The following is an 18,507-nucleotide window of genomic DNA, read 5'->3' as shown; positions in this document are numbered from 1 at the left end:
TCCCGGCCACTTGTCCAAGCATTTCCTCTGATGGATGCTCCTCTGATGGAGCACTGTGTGTGCTTGCAGCATCCTGCCCAGCGGGGCTTGCTGTGGTGCAGTGTTCAAACTGCTTTTGGTACCGCTGTGACGAGATGGGTTTGCTGCTTTGCTGCAAGCTCGGGGCTTTTCTGTGCCATGCTGCAGGTTGGAGGGGCTTTGGGGCTGAGCAGCAGTGGGGAAGTGGGGCAGCATGTTAAGGGGGTGCAATGTGAGGACCAGGGATGTGGCTTCCTTCCCTGGAGAGAGGTGAATGCCACCACATGAACATGGTGCATTAACATTCTTCCCTGTGAGGGTGCCGAGGCGTTGGCACAGGGTGCCCAGAGAAGCTGTGGCTGCCCCATCCCTGGCAGTGTTCAAGGCCAGGTTGGACACAGGGGCTTGGAGCAACCTGCTCTAGTGGAAGGTGTCCCTGCCTGTGGCAGGGGGTTGGAGCTGGATGAGCTTTAAGGTCCCTTCCAACACAAACCAGTCTTGGATTCTATGAATAAAGAGAAGAAAACATTGTAGTTTGGTCTTCTGGAAAGGCTTGGGATCTTTCCTACTTTGCCATAATGCAGTGGCCATGGGTTTGATGGAGGGGTGGCATCTCTAGCAGGACACATTCCCCATGTGCGTATGGGATGAGCTCATGCTTCGTTGTCTCCCCACAGATCCTGGTGGACCTGCCAGCCGAGAGGAAGCACCAAGCGCTGCAGTACGAGAACGTCGTGGCCCACGAGGGCAGCTCCATCCTGCGGGACCTGGTGCTGAGCCCTGATCGCCAGCACATCTATGCCATGACTGAGAAGCAGGTAAGGGGAGGGATTCAGCCCTTCTGCTCTCCTGATGTTGCAGCCCCAGCCTGCAGCCCTGGTGATGGGAAGCCCTTTGGGCATCTCCCTGGTGGCGTCTGCCCTTTGCTTCCTGGGATGAGGCTGCCAGGGGACCATGTGCAGCTCCTCTCTGCAAAAGCACTGCCCAAGGCATTAATTGCTAGCAGCAGCTGCTCGAAATGCCCATGGTCCCTGGGGACCGGTGGCTTCCTGACCCTTTCCTGCTGCGAGGAGCTCGCCATAAACCTGCTCCCTGCTCTGTTCATCCCCTCCTGGTTAACAGAAGCTCCTTCCTTCAACCGCTTTTCCTTCTCTGGGGTGGCTGCTTTTGCACCTTGGGGCAGAGGGGACATGGGGCTGATGTGTCCCAGGCCCTGCTGTGCACCCCTTGGTCCCTGCCTCTGCGCATGCTGAACCAGCCAGAGGTGCAGACCTCATCCAGATCCGGTGCTGCCATCCTGGCAGCGAGGTTGGATCTCACAGTAGGAAGTTTTAGTTGGCTTCGTGAGTGCTTGTGTAATCCCTGACCTGTGGAAGAGCGTGCTGCTGCCATTCATCCATCCATGGGCCGCACTGGAGCGGGTGAAGCAGACTCATGCCATGGTGGTGGCACTTTGGATCTGGGGATGCACCCAGTGGCGTGATGCAGGGTGGCTGTGGTGTGTGCCTGTGTCTGCAGCATCTCCTCTCCTCTGCCCGGCAGAGGTGTGTGTGAGTGGGACACAGCAGAGCTTGGAGCATAACAGGATCCTGGCTGCCAGCCCGGGGGCTTGCACGGGGGGAGGATGCTGGTGGGTTTGTCTAGACAGCCCTGTGGGACAGCAGAGCCCTTTCCCCCTCCTCCCAGTGCCTGACTCTGCTCTCTGCTCTGCTGCAGGAAACCTGCAGCGTTCCAGGTGAAGCAGAAGCTGTGTTTGGGCACAGCTGCCCTGGGCCATGTTTCTGTCCCTGGTTGTGTGTCTGTCCCAGGCCTGGCTCAGCAAAGCCTCCCATTTGCAAGGGAAATGTTGGAGATGTGGATAACAGCAGGGTTGTTGTGCTGACCTGGACTGGGGATGTCCCTAAGGGCCACCATGGCACATGCCTGTGTGGGCTCTGCCTGTGGGTGACCCATTGTTGCTCCCATTGCTACGACATGAAGCAATGAATGGACAAACAAATGGCAACGCTGCAGGTACCCTCATTGACATGCAAACAGGAGGGTTCTGGTTGGCCAGCCTTATCCTTGCCCTGCAGGCATCACGCTGAGCCCATGCTGGGGCTGGGAGGAAGGAAGCACCCCAGGCTTAGCCCTCAGTAGTAAAGATTGCAAATTGTAATGAAATGAGTGAGTTCTGCCTTGTTGGAGCAGTGGGGAAACTGAGGCAGGAGCACGGCAGGCAGCTCCCTGCATCCTCTCCCCGGCCCCCCTCTTCTCCTCCCCTCTCCTTAATAAAACCCGCTCTCCTCCCTACTACACTTGGTGTTATCGGAGTGCTGGTGGAAAGTAATTAAATGAACAGTTGTAACAGAGCTCGAAGGGCTTGGAGAATGAGGGGATTTTAATCAAATCTGGAGGAGCAATTAATAAAGGGCTGGTAACCCGTTCAGAGCTGGGCTGCGGCAGCCGCGGGGTGCCCGGCCGCGCTGGGAGCACAACAGCCCGCTCCTGCTACCACGCAATGATAGAGCAGCGGTGGAAGGGGCTTGGTTGGGGTGTAGAAGCCTCCCTGCTGAGCACAGGGTGCCCAGAGAAGCTGTGGCTGCCCCATCCCTGGCAGTGTTCAAGGCCAGGTTGGACACAGGGGCTTGGAGCAACCTGCTCTAGTGGAAGGTGTCCCTGCCCATGGCAGGGGGTTGGAACTGGGTGAGCTTTAAGGTCCCCTCAACCCAAACCAGGCTGGGATTCTATGAATAATATGAAACTTAGAGTAAAATGAGTTGGGTGTTCTGGTTTCCCACAGGTGACACGGGTGCCGGTGGAGAGCTGTGAGCAGTACGAGAGCTGTGAGCTGTGCCTGGGCTCCCGGGACCCCCACTGTGGCTGGTGTGTCCTCCACAATGTGTAAGTACCATAGGATGGCCCTTGGGGTCAGGCCAGCAAACCATGGTTGGCAAAGCATGCCTGTCCCCACATCCCTCCTGGAATTCTGCTGCAAAATGCAGGTGGATGGAGTGGTCCAAGGGGTCTGTCATCCCTTCCTGCAGTACCCAGGTTGTGCTCATGAGCACCTATATGGGGTGAAGCTGCTGGCAGGACCCGCCAGTCCTGCCCGTGGGCTTTCAGGTTTAGCATCACTTAACAGTAAAACTCCCTAGAGGTCCCCAGTGCTGGCAGCAGGGGAAAGCAGAGCTCCCATACACCCTTGGGCACCCCAGGTCCCTATAGCTGTGCATCACCTCCATGCCAGAGGGTCTGTGTGCCGCGGTGTCACCCCAGAGCCGTGCAGGGCCCCGGGGTCTCTCCTCCTCACCGGGGGGGTTTCCATCCCTTCCAGATGCTCACGCAAGGACCGGTGCGAGCGGGCGGACGAGCCGCAGCGCTTCGCCTCCGACCTGCGGCAGTGTGTGCAGCTCTCCATCCAGCCCAAGAACATCTCCGTCACCATGTCTGAGGTCCCGGTAAGTCACCTCCGCTGCCCGTGGAGCCCCAGCAGCCGCTCCTGACCCTCCACAGGCAATGGAGAGGAGGCAGCAATTGAAAATAGCTGATGAGTCTGTGTCAACTAAGGAGAAAGGGGAAGAGAGACAAATGCAAGGTAGCAAAGTGCAGGGCATTGCTGAGGGCTGGCCTATTGATGGAGACAATAAACCAGTTGATGATTAGTCAGAAAAGACGTAACAGAGCAATAAATTTTTCCCCATAAGCCAAACACCAACATCAGAGATGCTGTTTGCAGGCCAGCGATCCGTCTAGCTCAATAGCCTGTCTCTGACTCTGGCCTGCAGTAGATATTTTGGGATGAGACTTTGATGCGCAACTCGCTGCTCTTTCAGTGCAGACAGAAAAAGATGATGGACTTCCCCAAAGTATTTTTCCAGGCCATTAGCACTGTGAAGAGAACATGAGACAGCGTCTATGAGCAATAAAGTTTTGAAAACTGCCTCGTCTGGATATCTGGCACTCAGCATTCCTGAAAGAGTTGGCCAAGGAGTTCTGTGGCCTGCGGATACTTGTAATAATGACTTTGTGATAAACAAGCGGATGTTGAGAAGAGGCCTGAAAACAGGAAAGGTGCTTATTGTTTTGCCTGGGTACAAAAAGGACCAAATGGTCAAAGACTGCTTAGTTTGACAGCAGGTTTGGAACCAGGTGTACGATGCAAGTGATAAAGATTTAAGGATGGAAACACAATTAATTCCAGTCAATGTGGTTTTATGTCAAACAAACCATGTCTTGTTCTTTGATGGAATTATGACTTGAATTAGGAGGAGGACTGCAGGGATGTGATGTCTTTAGGCTTCTACAAGGCATTTGGTGTGGTACAACACAACGTTCTGATTAAAAATTAGCATTATACAATATTGATAAAGCACATGTTAAGTGGATTAAAAACTGGCTCTGTGACAGATCTCCAAAAGTCCTCGTCAGAGGGGAATTGTCGCTGGATGGAAACGGTTTAGAAAGTGCTTCTGCAGGGGCTAATGTGTGTTGGTAATGTGGAGATGAATGCGAGATGGCTGTGATGGACCTGTTGGGGCTGATGGGGATGGTATGGGGTGAGATTCCTTTCAGAGCAGTTGGGTTTGAGTGGGGCTGGTTTAGCAGGGAATTGACATTGCAAAGTCTGTTAGAGGGAAAAGACAGACATCCATGCAGTGTCCTGGGACGTGGTACCAGGGTAGAGCCCTCTCTGTGGGGTTCCTGATGCTCCTTGGGTGAAGCTGGGAGCTGGGTGGTGTGTTCACCTCTCAGGTGGTTATAACTGGTGGCAGGATGCTGCACGGGGTCCAGTGTGGTCCATACAGGGGTGCTGTGCTGGGGCTGGAGTCCAGCTTTGCAAGGGAGAGGCTGAAATCCTCCCGTAAACATCATGTAAATGAGTTGAAGGCTGGAGAAAATGCCTTGCAGTGAGAGACTTCCAGAGCTCAATCTGCTTAGCTTATCAAAAAGAAGATTAAGAGGTGACTTGATTACAGAGTATAAGTGCCTTTACAAGGAGCAAATATCAGGGACTAAAGGGCTTTTTAATCTATCAAGGCAAGGCATAACAAGAACTAATGGCTGGAAGCTGTGAAAAATTCAAATTAGAAGTAAGGCAAGCGTTTTGTAAAGTGAGAACTGCTGACCCTGGGAATGACTTTGTGAAGGAAGAGGTGGATTCCTCCCCTCCTCGGCTCTGCCGGAGTGGATGCCTTTCCGTGAAACACTCTTTAGTCCTGACACTGTGCTTGCTCTCTGCACAGAGGTGAGACATGATGGTTTGTGGTATGGCAAGGGCAGAGGATGGAGGCTGTGAGTCATTCCATCTCTTAACTCATTTAAATCTGTGCTCCTCGCTTGAATGGGGAGGCCCGTGGATGGGCCTCACTTGCTAAAGTGTGAGTAGCAGCCGAGGGATTGCACCCCATGTCTTTTCTGTTGGCTGGATTTACCCATAGCAGACACAGAGGAGTCTTTTGTGCTGGTTGTCCGTGTTGATGCTCTTGTCTCCCCTCCCCAGCTGGTCCTGCAGGCCTGGAATGTCCCAGACCTCTCGGCAGGAGTCAACTGCTCCTTTGAAGACTTCACCGAGTCCGAGAGCCGCATTGAAGATGGGAGGATCTACTGCAGCTCTCCCTCTGCCAAGGACGTCATCCCCATCACCAGAGGCCGCGGTGAGCTTGTGCCCCGGGGTGGATAGAAAAGGACAGACAAACCTGAGACAAACCTTGTCCCACTTGTGGCCCCACAGGCAGATGTGCAGGAGGACAGTCCTGTGACAGCGATCTCTGGCCCCCGAGCAGGACCTGAGCTGGTTTCTTGGGCTGTAGGAGGAGAAAGACATCGCTGCTCATGGGGAACTGGTCCTCAGTCTCCTCCAAGCCATGGGCACAGCTATTTGCTGGCACTATAGCAGTCTGTGCACCAGTCCTGGGCACCCTGGCCGCATTCCCACCTATGGGTCATTCCTGGGCAGATGTGCTGTAGGTGGCCGTGGGCTTTAGGGCATTCTGCTGACCCCAGAACTGTTAAGCTCCCATTCCATACCCAAGTACAACCCAAGTCGCAACCTGTGCCAGCAGGTTGTGGTTAGCTATAGGGGCTCAGAGCCGTGCTTGGGCTTTGCTGGCCTGTTGGGGTGTGTGCGCACTCTTTTAATTTCCAGATTTGGGGCATTTTGTTAGTTAACTGTGCTGAGTGGTGATGCCCAGCTCCCTCCAGCCCATCTCAAGCCTTGGGCTGAATGAATGCTGGGCCAAGCACTGTGTCCTGTCTGATGCCTTTTCTGCCTGGGTCTCTCCTAGGGGACAAGCGAGTGGTGAAGCTCTACCTGAAATCGAAGGAGACGGGGAAGAAGTTTGCCTCCGTGGATTTTGTTTTCTACAACTGCAGCGTCCATCAGTCGTAAGTGGCCTGGACTTTGTGAGGGTGCTCTGGGAAGGGGCTGGTGGGGCAGGGTGAGAACTGGAGAGCTCGATCTCAGCTTTGTGGGTGCTGATGTTGCAAGAGGAAAGGGCAGTCGAGTGTAGTGGTGTTTGCAGTGAGAAACCTCCTCCTTTTGCCATTGTGAACTGGGACGGTGACCAGCGCACCCACAGTTGGTTTGGGTGTGTGGGAACGTGTAGCATCAGGGCAGAACCTCACTTAAACACAGGGCTTTGGGTTTGGCAAAGCTTTGAAAGAAGAGGTGAGTTTACTGCATTGCAGAGTGCAGGAATCCATGTGACCAAAAATGCCGAGCATCTTGTTATTCCTGGAAACAGTTAATAGGAGTGCCTTGGCGATGCAAAAGGAGAAGCCTGTGCTTTCCTGCTGTGGTACCTGCTTCCCAGGCTTGCTGGAGAGCGAGCTGGAAAGTTTACAGCAACATGGGATGGAACATGCTGCGTATCCTGGGGCATTTACCCAAGAATTTCCTAACTGGAAGTAGTTACGGATTTGCTTTCTTATCAGGCTGCCATGAAATCCTCTCCACGTATGGGATTTCGGGCAGTTTGAGATGTGCAGGTGATAAAACAGAGGAGGTGTGGATTATCGATGTGCTGTCTGAGCAGGGTGCCTAACGCCTCTACCTGTGAGCTCCTCATGGGGAGCTGTGGATGGTGTGTCTGAGCAGCGGGGAGATGGCTCCACTGTGGGAACGTCGCAGGAGATGCTGGGGTGTGTTTGGGCAGAGAATTTGGAGCTTAAGAACGCGAGTGATTTCATTACCCTGCCAGAAACCTCCCATGGATGGTGGTGCTCCAGCTGATCAGTAATTATAGATAAGCAAATGCAGAGTGATCTCTTTTGGATGGCTTTTTGCAGTGTGTCTAGCCTGGCTTGGGCAGGGGGGGCTCTGCTCCAGGTTGCTGCTCCACTTGGATCAGGGAAAAGCCGGTGAGCTCCAAGGAGGATGAGCCCGTGCAAACGGTGCATCGCAGGGATTTCTTTGCATGGGAGCGGATCCTGGCTCCTGGGAATGCTGTGATGGCGAGGGAGGAGGGAGTTTGCAAACTTGACTTTCTCCCTCACCTTGACTCCCAGGTTGAGCTTTGTCTCCCTTCGCGTGGTGTGGTTTCAATAACATGAGCTCAGCTTTGGCGCGGGCTGGCTGCATGTCATTACTCTGCGAATCAAAAAGCAGATGTGACTTTTAGTTCTCTAAATCAAAGGAAGAAGACTTTTAAGTACCAGTGGCATCGGATCCATTCCGATCGGGGGTCCAGCGGGAAGAGGTGGTCAGGGAATTGGCATTTTGTTTGATGTGCCTCACACAGGAGGGGAAATAAAACCCCAGCACCCCCTCCCTGACAAACCTACAACAAAGAGCCCTGACTGATTTATTACTGCGTTGATGTTTAATTTTGGATGCATTATTTAAAAAGGCTAATTATGGATGCATTAATATTTATGGGCTTGGGTTGGAGCTGATAGAAAAGTCTATGTTCTAGGCTGGTGAGCAGTACTATTATTTCCTTTATGTCAAGAATTTTAGGGTTTAGAGGCAGCTTTAACTATGTGACCTGCAGTCGAGTCAGAGCCAAAAAGCATGACAGTACCTCGGATGATGCAATACTTTTAAATACCATTTGCAGACAGGCGTCTTTAATGGATCTCTTTGGAGTTAATAGCCTTTCAGATCCAGGTTTCATATTTTGTGGAGGAAAATCTATACGTTAGCCTGATGAATTCTGGATTAGGAACACTATGCTTTTCCATGAGGCTGATGTTTTTCCTGTGGAGATCTTTGATCACTGTGCATTACGTTCTCTTTCTCTATTTGGGTGGCTTTCCTCGCGTTGGGAGGCAGAGCCCTGCACGTTGAATCATTTCTCAGCTGAGGATGAAATGTTTGGGTGAGAGTTTTCAGGTGGATGTGGAGAGATGGGAGGGTTCTAAGGCAGCTCTTTGCTGGTGTCAGTCGGGATAGCTCCAGGGAAGCCAGTGCAGCTCCACTGTGTGCGCTGGGGAGTCTGTTGCAGGCAGAGCCCCGCTGGTGTCCAGTCTGTTACTGCAGGACTCTATAGTGCCCATCACAGGGATGTCCCCACTGCATAACAGCAACACTCGTACCTGGGGTACTTCAGTGTACAGGGTCCCTGGGACCCCTGGTCTGGGGCTCGCATCCTCTCTGAAGCTCCATTCCTTGCTCCAGCAGGGTCACCTGGATAGCTTCGGGGGGTCCCAGCTTGGTGTATCCCACCCTGGAATCCTCACGGCTCCCATGGCAGGCACTTCCAGGCAGTGGCATCCTGAAATCATGTGTGTTAGGCAGGGGATGTTGCTGGCTGAGCTGAGAGAGATGCATTGAGCAGGGGAGTGGGAACCTGGAGGGTGATGCTGAAAATGGGTCCCTTGCACAAGGGTGTGTGGGTGCTGAGGGTCACTGTGGCTCCTGGGGACAGGCTCTGGTTCCTGCAGTAGAGGATGGGATGGAAAACCCTATGGCAGGGGCTGGGATGGGTTCCTGTGGGGGTTTCCTATGGGGCACCGATCAAGCGCCAGCGTTTAAAGGCCGCTCAGAGCCTTTGATCGTCTAATGAACGAGCCGGTGTCCGGCGCCTGCGCGGGCAGAGGTTGAGGTTGTCTTTGTCAGTGTTAAACTCCCTCTTCAAAGCTTTCGTGGGGAAATGAGTCCCCTTTCAAGATGAAGATGTAACACCAGGCTCTCTGCCTGCCTCCGGCACAGCCTGCGCTTGCTGGTGAGCTGGGCAAGTGGGGAATCCTTCCGCAAAGCCAGCGAATTCCAGGGAATACCAAGGTGTTTCTTCCCACTATTCCCATGTTTGCTCGCTGGGTTTCTCCTCTGGAAACTGCTCTGTAAATCCTCATAGAATCATAGAATCATAGAATCGTAAGGGTTGGAAAGGACCTTAAGATCATCTAGTTCCAACCCCCCTGCCATGGGCAGGGACACCTTGCCCTAAACCACGTGGCTCAAGGCTCTGTCCAACCTGGCCTTGAACACCGCCAGGGATGGAGCATCCACAACCTCCCTGGGCAACCCATACCAGAGCTTCACCACCCTCACTGTAAAGAACTTCTTCCTTATATCTAATCTAAACTTCCTCTGTTTAAGTTTGAACCCATTACCCCTTGTCCTACCACTACAGTCCCTAATGAAGAGTCCCTCTCCAGCATCCTTGTAGACCCCCTTCAGATACTGGAAGGCTGCTATGAGGTCACCACGCAGCCTTCTCTTCTCCAGGCTGAACAGCCCCAACTTTCTCAGCCTGTCTTCATATGGGAGGTGCTCCAGCCCTCTTATCATCCTCGTGGCCCTCCTCTGGACTCGCTCCAACATCCTGTTGCGGTTTAGTTCAGGTAAAGGGCACCTTCCACTAGAGCAGGTTGCTCCAAGCCCCTGTGTCCAACCTGGCCTTGAACACTGCCAGGGATGGGGCAGCCACAGCTTCTCTGGGCACCCTGTGCCAGCGCCTCAGCACCCTCACAGGGAAGAGCTTCTGCCTCAGAGCTCATCTCAATCTCCCCTCTGGCAGGTTAAAGCCATTCCCCTTGGCCTGTCCCTACAGGCCCTTGTCCAAAGCCCCTCTCCAGGTTTCTTAGCCCCTTTATGTATTGGAAGACTGTTATAAACTCTCCCTGGAGCCTTCTCTTCTCCAGGCTTCCAGCCTTGTGGTTGTCCTTGCTGCAGTGATGGTTGTGACACCCAGGTCCCGTCAGCTCCGGGGTGCTGGAACAAGGGGCAGACATGCCAAGAAGCTCTGTCTCCTCCTGGCTGGAGACGTATGACTCTGCCATTGCCCTGACCACAGCTCAGGCTTTCCTTATAAGCCTCCATTAATTAAATGTGATTTTAATGCATGTCCCAGGGGCTGGGAGCAGTGGAGCTGGTCTGGTGGCAAAGGCAACTGTTGGCATCCATGGGATGATGCAGCCCTCGTGCCACTGGGCTCCTCTCTGCAGCTTTCTTGGCTGCCCGCACCCCCATGGCTGCCTCTCTGCTGCCCCAGTGCTGCTCGTTTCCAGATGCTTACAGATGTTTTCTTTCGGAGGCATGGACAGATGGCTGCGAGCAGTTGAGTGTATCTGGGTTCACACAGCTGAGCTGCGAGGCAGTAACAGATCCCTCTGTGTGCCTGCGCCGGGGCAGGTGGAAAATCCCATAGGATGGCCCCAGAGACTGCTTGGGATAACCTGGTTTATGTCACATTTGCTGTGGATGAGGAGGGCTGGTTCGGCCTGGTGGTGTGTTTTGAGGGGGGAGGCTGAAGGTGTTTAAAACCTTAAAAACCCGGGTTTAAACCCTGCCTCCTCCAGACAGGATGATGGTGGATGCTCTGGACAAGGTCTGTGAGTGCAACCCCTACCCTGTGAGTTAAAGGGTCTTGGCAAAACCCAGCAGGGATGGAGAAGCATGGGGCTGGTGTGAAAGGAAGGGCAGAAAGGAGTTGAGACGGGCAAGGATGGAGAGAGGCAAGAGCTTATCTCCTGCCCATGCTTCTCCTGGGTTTGGGTCTGGGCTGTAGGTCTGTTGTAGAGGCTTGGGGGGCACTGACTGTTCGTGCTGCTCTTCAGGTTTTCCCTTTTTCCCTGGGGCAGATACATGGATATAAAGCCCAAAGCACTGCAGCTCAGCCCCTCACCCTTGACAGCTGCTGCTCCAGATGCCAGCTATGCTGGAGCAGAGTGTTTCCTAAGGCTGGATCCTCCTGGCAAGAGGAGGGCTGAGGAGCAGGCGGGGTTTCCAGGCGGGATGTGCTGTGTGTGCTGTCTGTGTGTGTACAGATGCTGTTTCCATCTTTATAATTTCCCTTCTCCAGGGACCTCCCCATCTCTGCTGTTGGTGCCGTTCAGCTTGTCCCCATCCCTGGAGGGGAGCAGTGTTGGGAGCTCTGGACCCAGCTGTGTAGTGAGTTGGGGGCAAGCAGGGAGGCTACAGGAGGTGCCAGCTTTGCCTCTGGGTCACTCAGCAATGGGCACTCTGCACAGAGTGCTCCCGAAAAGCAGCTTTGAGGCTGGAGAACAGAAGGCTCTGGGGAGACCGTAGAGCAGCTCCAGTGCCTAAAGGGACTACAAGAAAGCTGGAGAGGGGCTTTGGACAAGGAGCTGCAGGGACAGGCAAAGGGGAACGGCTTTAACCTGCCAGAGGGGAGACTGAGATGAGCTCTGAGGCAGAAGCTCTTTCCTGTGAGGGTGCTGAGGCGCTGGCACAGGGTGCCCAGAGAAGCTGTGGCTGCCCCATCCCTGGCAGTGTTCAAGGCCACGTTGGACACAGGGGCTTGGAGCAATCTGCTCTAGCGAAAGGTGTCCCTGCCCGTGGCAGGGGCTTGGAACTGGATGAGCTTTAAGCTTCCTCCCAACCCATTCTATGATTCCATAACATCAGAAAGCAAAAGGAGATGGCCAGTGGGGTGACCCCTTCCTGTTTTCCCACCGGCATTGTCTCTACCTGGCCGCTGCAGGGCTGGGAAGGAGGCAGATGGGGCACAAGCTGTGGGTCCATATCTGCTGCAGCCCCACCGCGGGGTTTCTGCCTGGCTGGCTCCCTGCACTCCCTGCATGCTTTGGGGAGGCGGGGGGGGGAAGCTCCAACACGTGAAGGAGAACCTCCCTCTAATCATCAGAGTGATGAAAGCCTCTTAGGCAAGAAGTGATGAGGGAAGAGTGCCTGACCGTGGGAAGGAGAGAGACGGCACAGATGGCATCGTGCTGCCGAGCAGCCTGCTCCTGAGCCGGGAACAGACAGCGGCGGCACACGGGCACACCGGGAATACAGCCCCGGCCACGCTGACCTGCGTGGGGAGCCCGGCCTCGGCTCCTGCCTGCGGTTCAGGCAGCCTTACACGGAGCTGGGTGGTCAAATGGACATGCTGAGACCGGCAGGACCGAGGAGGGCTGGAGATGGGGTTTCACTGTGTTAACCAGCACCGGGGTGCTGACTTGCTCATCGCTTCACAGTCCTTGGCCAGCTGGGGGGTGCTGACCCCGACAGGCTCTAAACGCAGCAGAGATGCTGTGGAGTGAGATGTGTGGTTTGGCGAGTGCTCTTACGGAGGTGTTTGATGTCCTTATGGCAGATGGAGAACCTCGGCAGAAGGGAGAGTGTGAAAACCATCTCTGAGGACGGGGCTTCAGGAACAGCTCAGTTCATTTGGAAGCAGCCGGCAGGGCTGAAGTAGGAGGGGGGGACCATACATTATGGAGGATAACCTGAGGTGCTTTAGGTCCTTTGGCAAGTGGAAACCAGGAGATTAGCTGGGACTTGCAGTGGTTAAATGGCAGAGGAGACCCTCAGGTGAGGAGGGTCCCAAATAGCCAGGATTTGGCTTTCAGAACGGAGCTGCAGCTCTGGGGACCAGGATCCCCGGGGCAAGGCTGTGCTGGGTGCTTCACCCAACTGCTTTGAGGTGCTTGTGAGATGATGAGGGGAACTGGGGGGGTCTTTTTGCACACCCCGAAGGACCTGGTGTCTGGATTATCTCTCCTGTGCAGAGTGCCGGTTGCATGGGAGGGTTGGTGGTTATGCCCTGGCACGTGGCTTGCGACTGCTTAGAGCGTGCTCCTCTCTGACATGACCTCTCTGTGGTAGCTCTACTTCCATGAGGATTAACCCGTGCTTTCCCAGCCCTGCTGCCTTCACATCCTGGATTTACCTGCCCACCGCTGGCTGCTTGAGCCCTTATCATAGGGCAGGAGCCGTCCGTTTGCTTTGTCTGTGTCCCCCGCACCCTCTGCGCCTCCCTCCATCAAAGCAGGCAGAGATAGGAGGCTGTGGCTCTGCTTTTAAGTTGAATCTCTGCAGCTGAAATAAAATTGCATATATTTGCATAAGGAGCATCTCAATTAGCATATTTGTGGGTAAAGCTAAAAGGGCTGTTCATTTGGAAGCGAAAATGTGAGCGAAACATGGAAATGACTTCCAGCCCCCTTTGCAAGCAGCTTAATTAAATATTTCCTTAGTGTGTGTGCATGGATTTGGGAAGCTCTTGCTGTATATGGAATGGTGTGTGAAACCCCAGGGCAGGCAGGGAGCAGTGGCCCTGAGAAGTGTGCATTGACACCCTGTGCTGCCTGTACCCTGTGCTGTCCCCACACCTCCAAAAGGGCAAGTCTGCTGGAGGGCGAGGGCTTTGGCATGTCACAGGAGGATGTCCTTCTCCAGGAAGGTTTTCCTTCTGCCTCCTTGCATGGTGATGCTGTGTTATCCTGGTTGGTGATGCTGTATTCCTGGTCGGTGATGCTGTGTTATCCCAGTCGGTGATGCTGTATTCCCGGTCGGTGATGCTGTGTTATCCCGGTCGGTGATGCTGTATTCCTGGTCGGTGATGCTGTGTTATCCCAGTCGGTGATGCTGTATTCCTGATTGGTGATGCTGTGTTATCCTGGTCGGTGATGCTCTGTTCTCCCTGTCGTTTCCCAGAGGGTAGAGGCAGAGCGATAGCTGTGCTTTAGGAGCGGGATGAGGCTGGGCAGGGCTGCCTGCCTCCTGCCAGAGCTGTGTTCAGGGGAAGATCCTCCCTTTGTTTAAATGTAATTGCTTTGGGCCCCATCCTGCTCACGCTCAGATCAGTGGGAGCAGGTATCAGCTTCTAGGGAGGAAAATCATGCTGCTGCTTTTTTATTTTCTCTTTTTTTTCTTTTTAAAGCCAGGCTGATGATTTTTCTTGCCCTCCAGCTTACACCTCAGCAGCTCTCCCATCTCCCTGGGAGGGCAGCTTGGGCAGCATGGGACATGCGTGGTACAGACCTGCCCTGTGAAGCTTCACTGCATCGATGCAGGACCTCACTGCTGCCCTGGGACAAGCGTGGCAGGGAGGGCTCATCCTGTCCATCCACACAGGGCTGAGTGCCCTGAGAGCTGCAGGGGTCCATGGGATCCCCAGTGCTTGCAGGCAGGGATGCCTCGTGGTGCTGGGAGGAGGTGCTTTTGGGGAGCAGAGGGACAGGCTGTTGGGGTGCCGCTTGTGTGAATGGTTGCACAAGGAGGGGATTCTCTATGTCCCCTCCTGCTTGGGGGAGAGACATCAAGGTCCCTAGGGCTGGTTTGTTTGGTAAGACGGGTGCAGAGCATGGAGCTCACAGCATCCCTGGTACCCAAGCGCATCCCCCAGGAGATGCAGGGAGACAGGGACATGCACGATCCCACCACACAAAGAGCCTGGAGAGGAGGATGGGGAAAGAAACGGAAATGTCTGGGGCTGGAGGGAGGGGATGGAGGTTGCACACACACACACACATACACACATGCAGACGCGGCTGCAGAGGGCTGAAGGAGGGAAGGGGTCACACACAACCTATTGTGAGCGGCTCAAAAGCGCTACAGCCCCGAATTGTTCATCTGGCCCAACCTTTCACCACTTACAACTTTCCCCTCCATGAGCATGCATTAATCTGGCCCTTTCTCCCCTGTTCCCCTGCGGTGCAGAGCCCTTGTTCTGCCTCTTGTTCTCTTGCTAAAATCACCTTTCAGCAAGCTCAGATAAAGCTCCCAATGTCTGGAGCTGAGCCCCAGCCAAGACCCGGGTGGGCAGGGTCAGAGTGACAAGTGGAGCAGGGAACAGGGCTGTGGTGCCAGAAATACCATATCCCTTCACCTTGCTATGGGCAAAGCCCAGGGGCCCGGAGTGTGCAGGCATCTCCCTCCCGGCCTGTTGGCACCTCACTCCATGGATGGGGGTGTCTTTCCTACCCAGAGATACAGGATCACTGATGGATGCTGTCCTGCTCAAGCATCCCGAGCAGTGCTGCAGCGGACCCTGCCTCACTGTTCCCCTAACGCTGCCCACTTCTCTCCCTGCAGCTGCCTGTCCTGTGTGAACGGCTCCTTCCCCTGCCACTGGTGCAAGTACCGCCACATCTGCACCCACAACGCTGCCGACTGCTCCTTCCTGGAGGGACGTGTCAAGCTCTCCGAGGTAAGGTGACATGAGTTGGCTCCCTGCTCCTGTCGCAGCTCCCTTCACCTATGGGGATGGGTTTAGAAGAGAGAAAACCGCTTTGGAAACCTTTCCCACTGCCTTGCCTGGGGCGCTGGGGCTGCCTGGGAAGCAGTGAGGGTGGGATGATGGGACAGCGTGCTGGTGGGAAGAGGCTGTGTGGCTGCAGAGAGGCTGCTTGAGAAGCCAGGCGCAGCCCGGAGCACTTGAGGTTGAGTGAAAGGAAAAACAAAGGCAGAGACACCAAAGCATTTTCCTTTGATGCTTCTGAAGGGAGCAAGCTTGAATTGTCACTGCAGAACAAGTTGTTTTCAGAGAGGGGAAGGTTGAAATCTGTAAAACAAACTGTTTTGCTACACCTCACGCCTTCTTCATCTCAAATGCGCATTCCTGTGTGGGGGTTCATCCTGCACACATCCGTGCCATCCACCGGGAAGCCTGTCACCGGCAGGGTGCTTGTGAAGGTCCTGGTGTCCCCAGCCTGTTGGTGGCATTGCTGGTCCTTGGGTTGGGTCTGGAGGTCTGGTGAGCAACCATTGGCTCTGCAATAAGTGCTCATTTGGGTCCTGAAGGGAGAGTTTTGGGAAGGAGTTTCTCTTCCGTCCCTGTCCTGGAAGAGGGCTCTGGTTGAACTTGTGTTTCCAGTTGTGTGTGCTGGGGATGAGCCCTGCCTGGATTCCCTGCTCCTTCGGGGTGGGTTGACCTTACCTGGACATCGGATGCCCACTGAGCCAGGAGGATTCAGTAACATGAGAGGATCAGAAGAAGCTATTTTCTCCTAGTTGTGCCCTGAAGAAACCCAGCAGGGGATCAGCCTGTCCCCAGCATCCAGCCGCCTGCTCTTGAGGTTGTGCTTCCAGCCAGCCCTGGCGTTGCTTCTCCAAACACATGGTGTCCAGACCACTGGAGCCCGGCAGCTCTGGTCTGCCCGTTCCCCTCATTGAGGGCATGAGGAGCTGCTGGGCTCTACCAGGCGAACCCAAAAGCATCTGGCTGTACCCCCAGGGGTGTTGTCTTTGGGACACGTGCAGCTCTTCCCTCAACCAGCTGCTTGGGAACTCGTGTCGCTTCCCAGCATGGGCAGGGTGTCCCCCAGCAGACCTCCCGGCCACCCTGGGACCTGGAGCGGTGCCTGGGTTGAGGTTTGGAGCGCCTGGCTCAGCCTGTTTCCACATTGGTGTGGCTTCAGCTCTTCCTGCAGGGAATGGTGAGACACCCTCGGAGCGGCCGCTGCTGTGGGCTGCGTGTCTGGGCTGGGATGAGACATCCCATCCCCATCCATCCTGGTCCCCATCAGGGTGGCACGGTGGGATGGGGACTTGGTGCCACCGGACACATTAATAGTAGATGTCCAGCCCCATCCTCCCTGTGGGAGGATGTCTGACTGGGAAGGTTATTTTAAGGAGGATTTGGTCTGTGTGTGTTGGCTGGAGCATGGTGGGCACTGGTCAGGGGAGGCAGGGACAGGGATTAACAGCAGCACTCAGTGTCTGCTGGTTCCCATGGGTGGTTCACCACAATTTCCTGGTGGGAAAGTGGCTGTTTTGCAGGAAAACATAAAAAGCGACCAACAGCACTCTCTTGGGAATGCTGGGAATGTTCACCTGGACTTAATGGCAGGACAGGGAATGGGGTGTGGGTAGGAGCCACCACTCACATAAATGTGCTTAGGAATGAAGGCAGCAGGAAGGCTGTCCCTGCCCGATGGCTGCTGTGGCTTTGAAGCCTGGGCTCTGGAATTCAACCTGCTCTGTGGCTTGCTCCGTGGTGAGGGGCTGGGGAAGGGGTGATGGAAAAGCACAGGCTGCCGTTGGCTTTTCCCTACTTGTGGTGTCCAGCAGTGGCCTGGGGTGATCAGTGATGGATGCTGGAGCCTTCCATCCCAAAAAGCTGCTCCCCTGCGACAGTCCCTGCTGCCTAAGCTGGTTCAGCCTAAGCTGGTTCAGTGTGTTTGTTCTTCACTGGCCAGGTTGGACACAGGGGCTTGGAGCAACCTGCTCCAGTGGAAGGTGTCCCTGCCCGTGGCAGAGGTTGGAACTGGATGAGGTCCCTTCCAACCCAAACCAGTCTGGGATTCCCCCACCTGTAGGAATGGTTAAGGACTTTATGAAGGAACCTCAAAGCTGGTGCCAAGCCCAGCCCCAAACTCCTTTATCCCCATCTCCACTGATGGCACAGCCTTGCAGCTGGAGCTGGGAGCTGCCAGAAAAACCCAAACCACAGCATTTGCAGCGTGGCTCTAAAGCTCTTAAACCTCCCCAGGCAAACCTGGGCACCCTTGTCATGTTCTTGTCCAGCCAGAAAAACAGTTTAATGGAGAAAATCCAAGTTGTGCCATGTTTGAGAAGGTGTCTGTGTGTTGGGGTGTTGCTTGTCCCATCCCTCCGCAGCTCCTGGGAGCCGGGGCTGTGCCGGGGGGAGGCTGGTTTTGGCAGGGTGCGGAGCTCTGTGGGCTGTCAGAGCATTCCCAAGGGATGCAAGTGCCGGGCAGTGCTGGGGCGAGTTTTGTCAGCGGTTGAAGCTGCTCATAGGGGAAGTGAGTTGTCCCAGAGCCCGGGCACCCGGCGCCCACCAGCACCAGCTGCTTCCTGCCTGGGCACGGGGTGACATTGCTGCTGGATGAGTTGTTTCTGCCGGCGGATGCGGAACATGAGAGATGTTGGGGGGGCTCCTTCACGCTGTGAGTCAGCAAAATGAGCCCCCTGCATCCCTGCCTGCCCCCCCGCTGTGGCTGCCCCATCCCTGGCAGTGTCCAAGGCCAAGTTGGACACAGGGGCTTGGAACAACCTGCTCTAGTGGAAGGTGTCCCTGCCCGTGGCAGGGGTTTGGAACTGGATGAGCTTTAAGGTCCCTTCCAACCCAAACCACTCCGTGATTCTGTGAAGAACAGAAAACTTAGAGTAAAATGAGTTGAGTTTTTTGGTCAATATTTGCTAAACGAAGCAATTTCTTTCTCATTTCTCTGCATCGTTTGAAAGTTTGATTAATCCTATAGCTGTTACACAGCCCAGTGCTGCTCAGGGGCCAGCCTGGCTCACTGCAAGAGGCAGGAGGCAGCCGGGCAGTGTTGGCCACGTGTGTCTACTGCTGGCCTTGGGGTGAGAGCTGCCCTTACAGCTGTGGCCATTGCCACCCTTTGAATACC

General features: G+C 54.8%; 1 protein-coding gene across 1 annotated transcript in view; it reads left to right on the top strand.

The window, feature by feature from the left end:
• Positions 1-18,507, top strand: part of PLXNA1 (plexin A1) — a 98,126-nt gene that overhangs the window by 34,893 nt on the left and 44,726 nt on the right. The window contains 6 exon segments of the mRNA XM_030502444.1: positions 696-836; positions 2,801-2,901; positions 3,335-3,458; positions 5,501-5,654; positions 6,285-6,384; positions 15,227-15,341. Coding sequence (XP_030358304.1) covers positions 696-836; positions 2,801-2,901; positions 3,335-3,458; positions 5,501-5,654; positions 6,285-6,384; positions 15,227-15,341 — 735 coding nt within the window.

The sequence above is a fragment of the Strigops habroptila genome, chromosome 11 (genome assembly GCF_004027225.2).
Source record: "Strigops habroptila isolate Jane chromosome 11, bStrHab1.2.pri, whole genome shotgun sequence".
Lineage (NCBI taxonomy): Eukaryota > Metazoa > Chordata > Aves > Psittaciformes > Psittacidae > Strigops > Strigops habroptila.
This window is presented reverse-complemented; position numbering and strand designations above follow the sequence as displayed.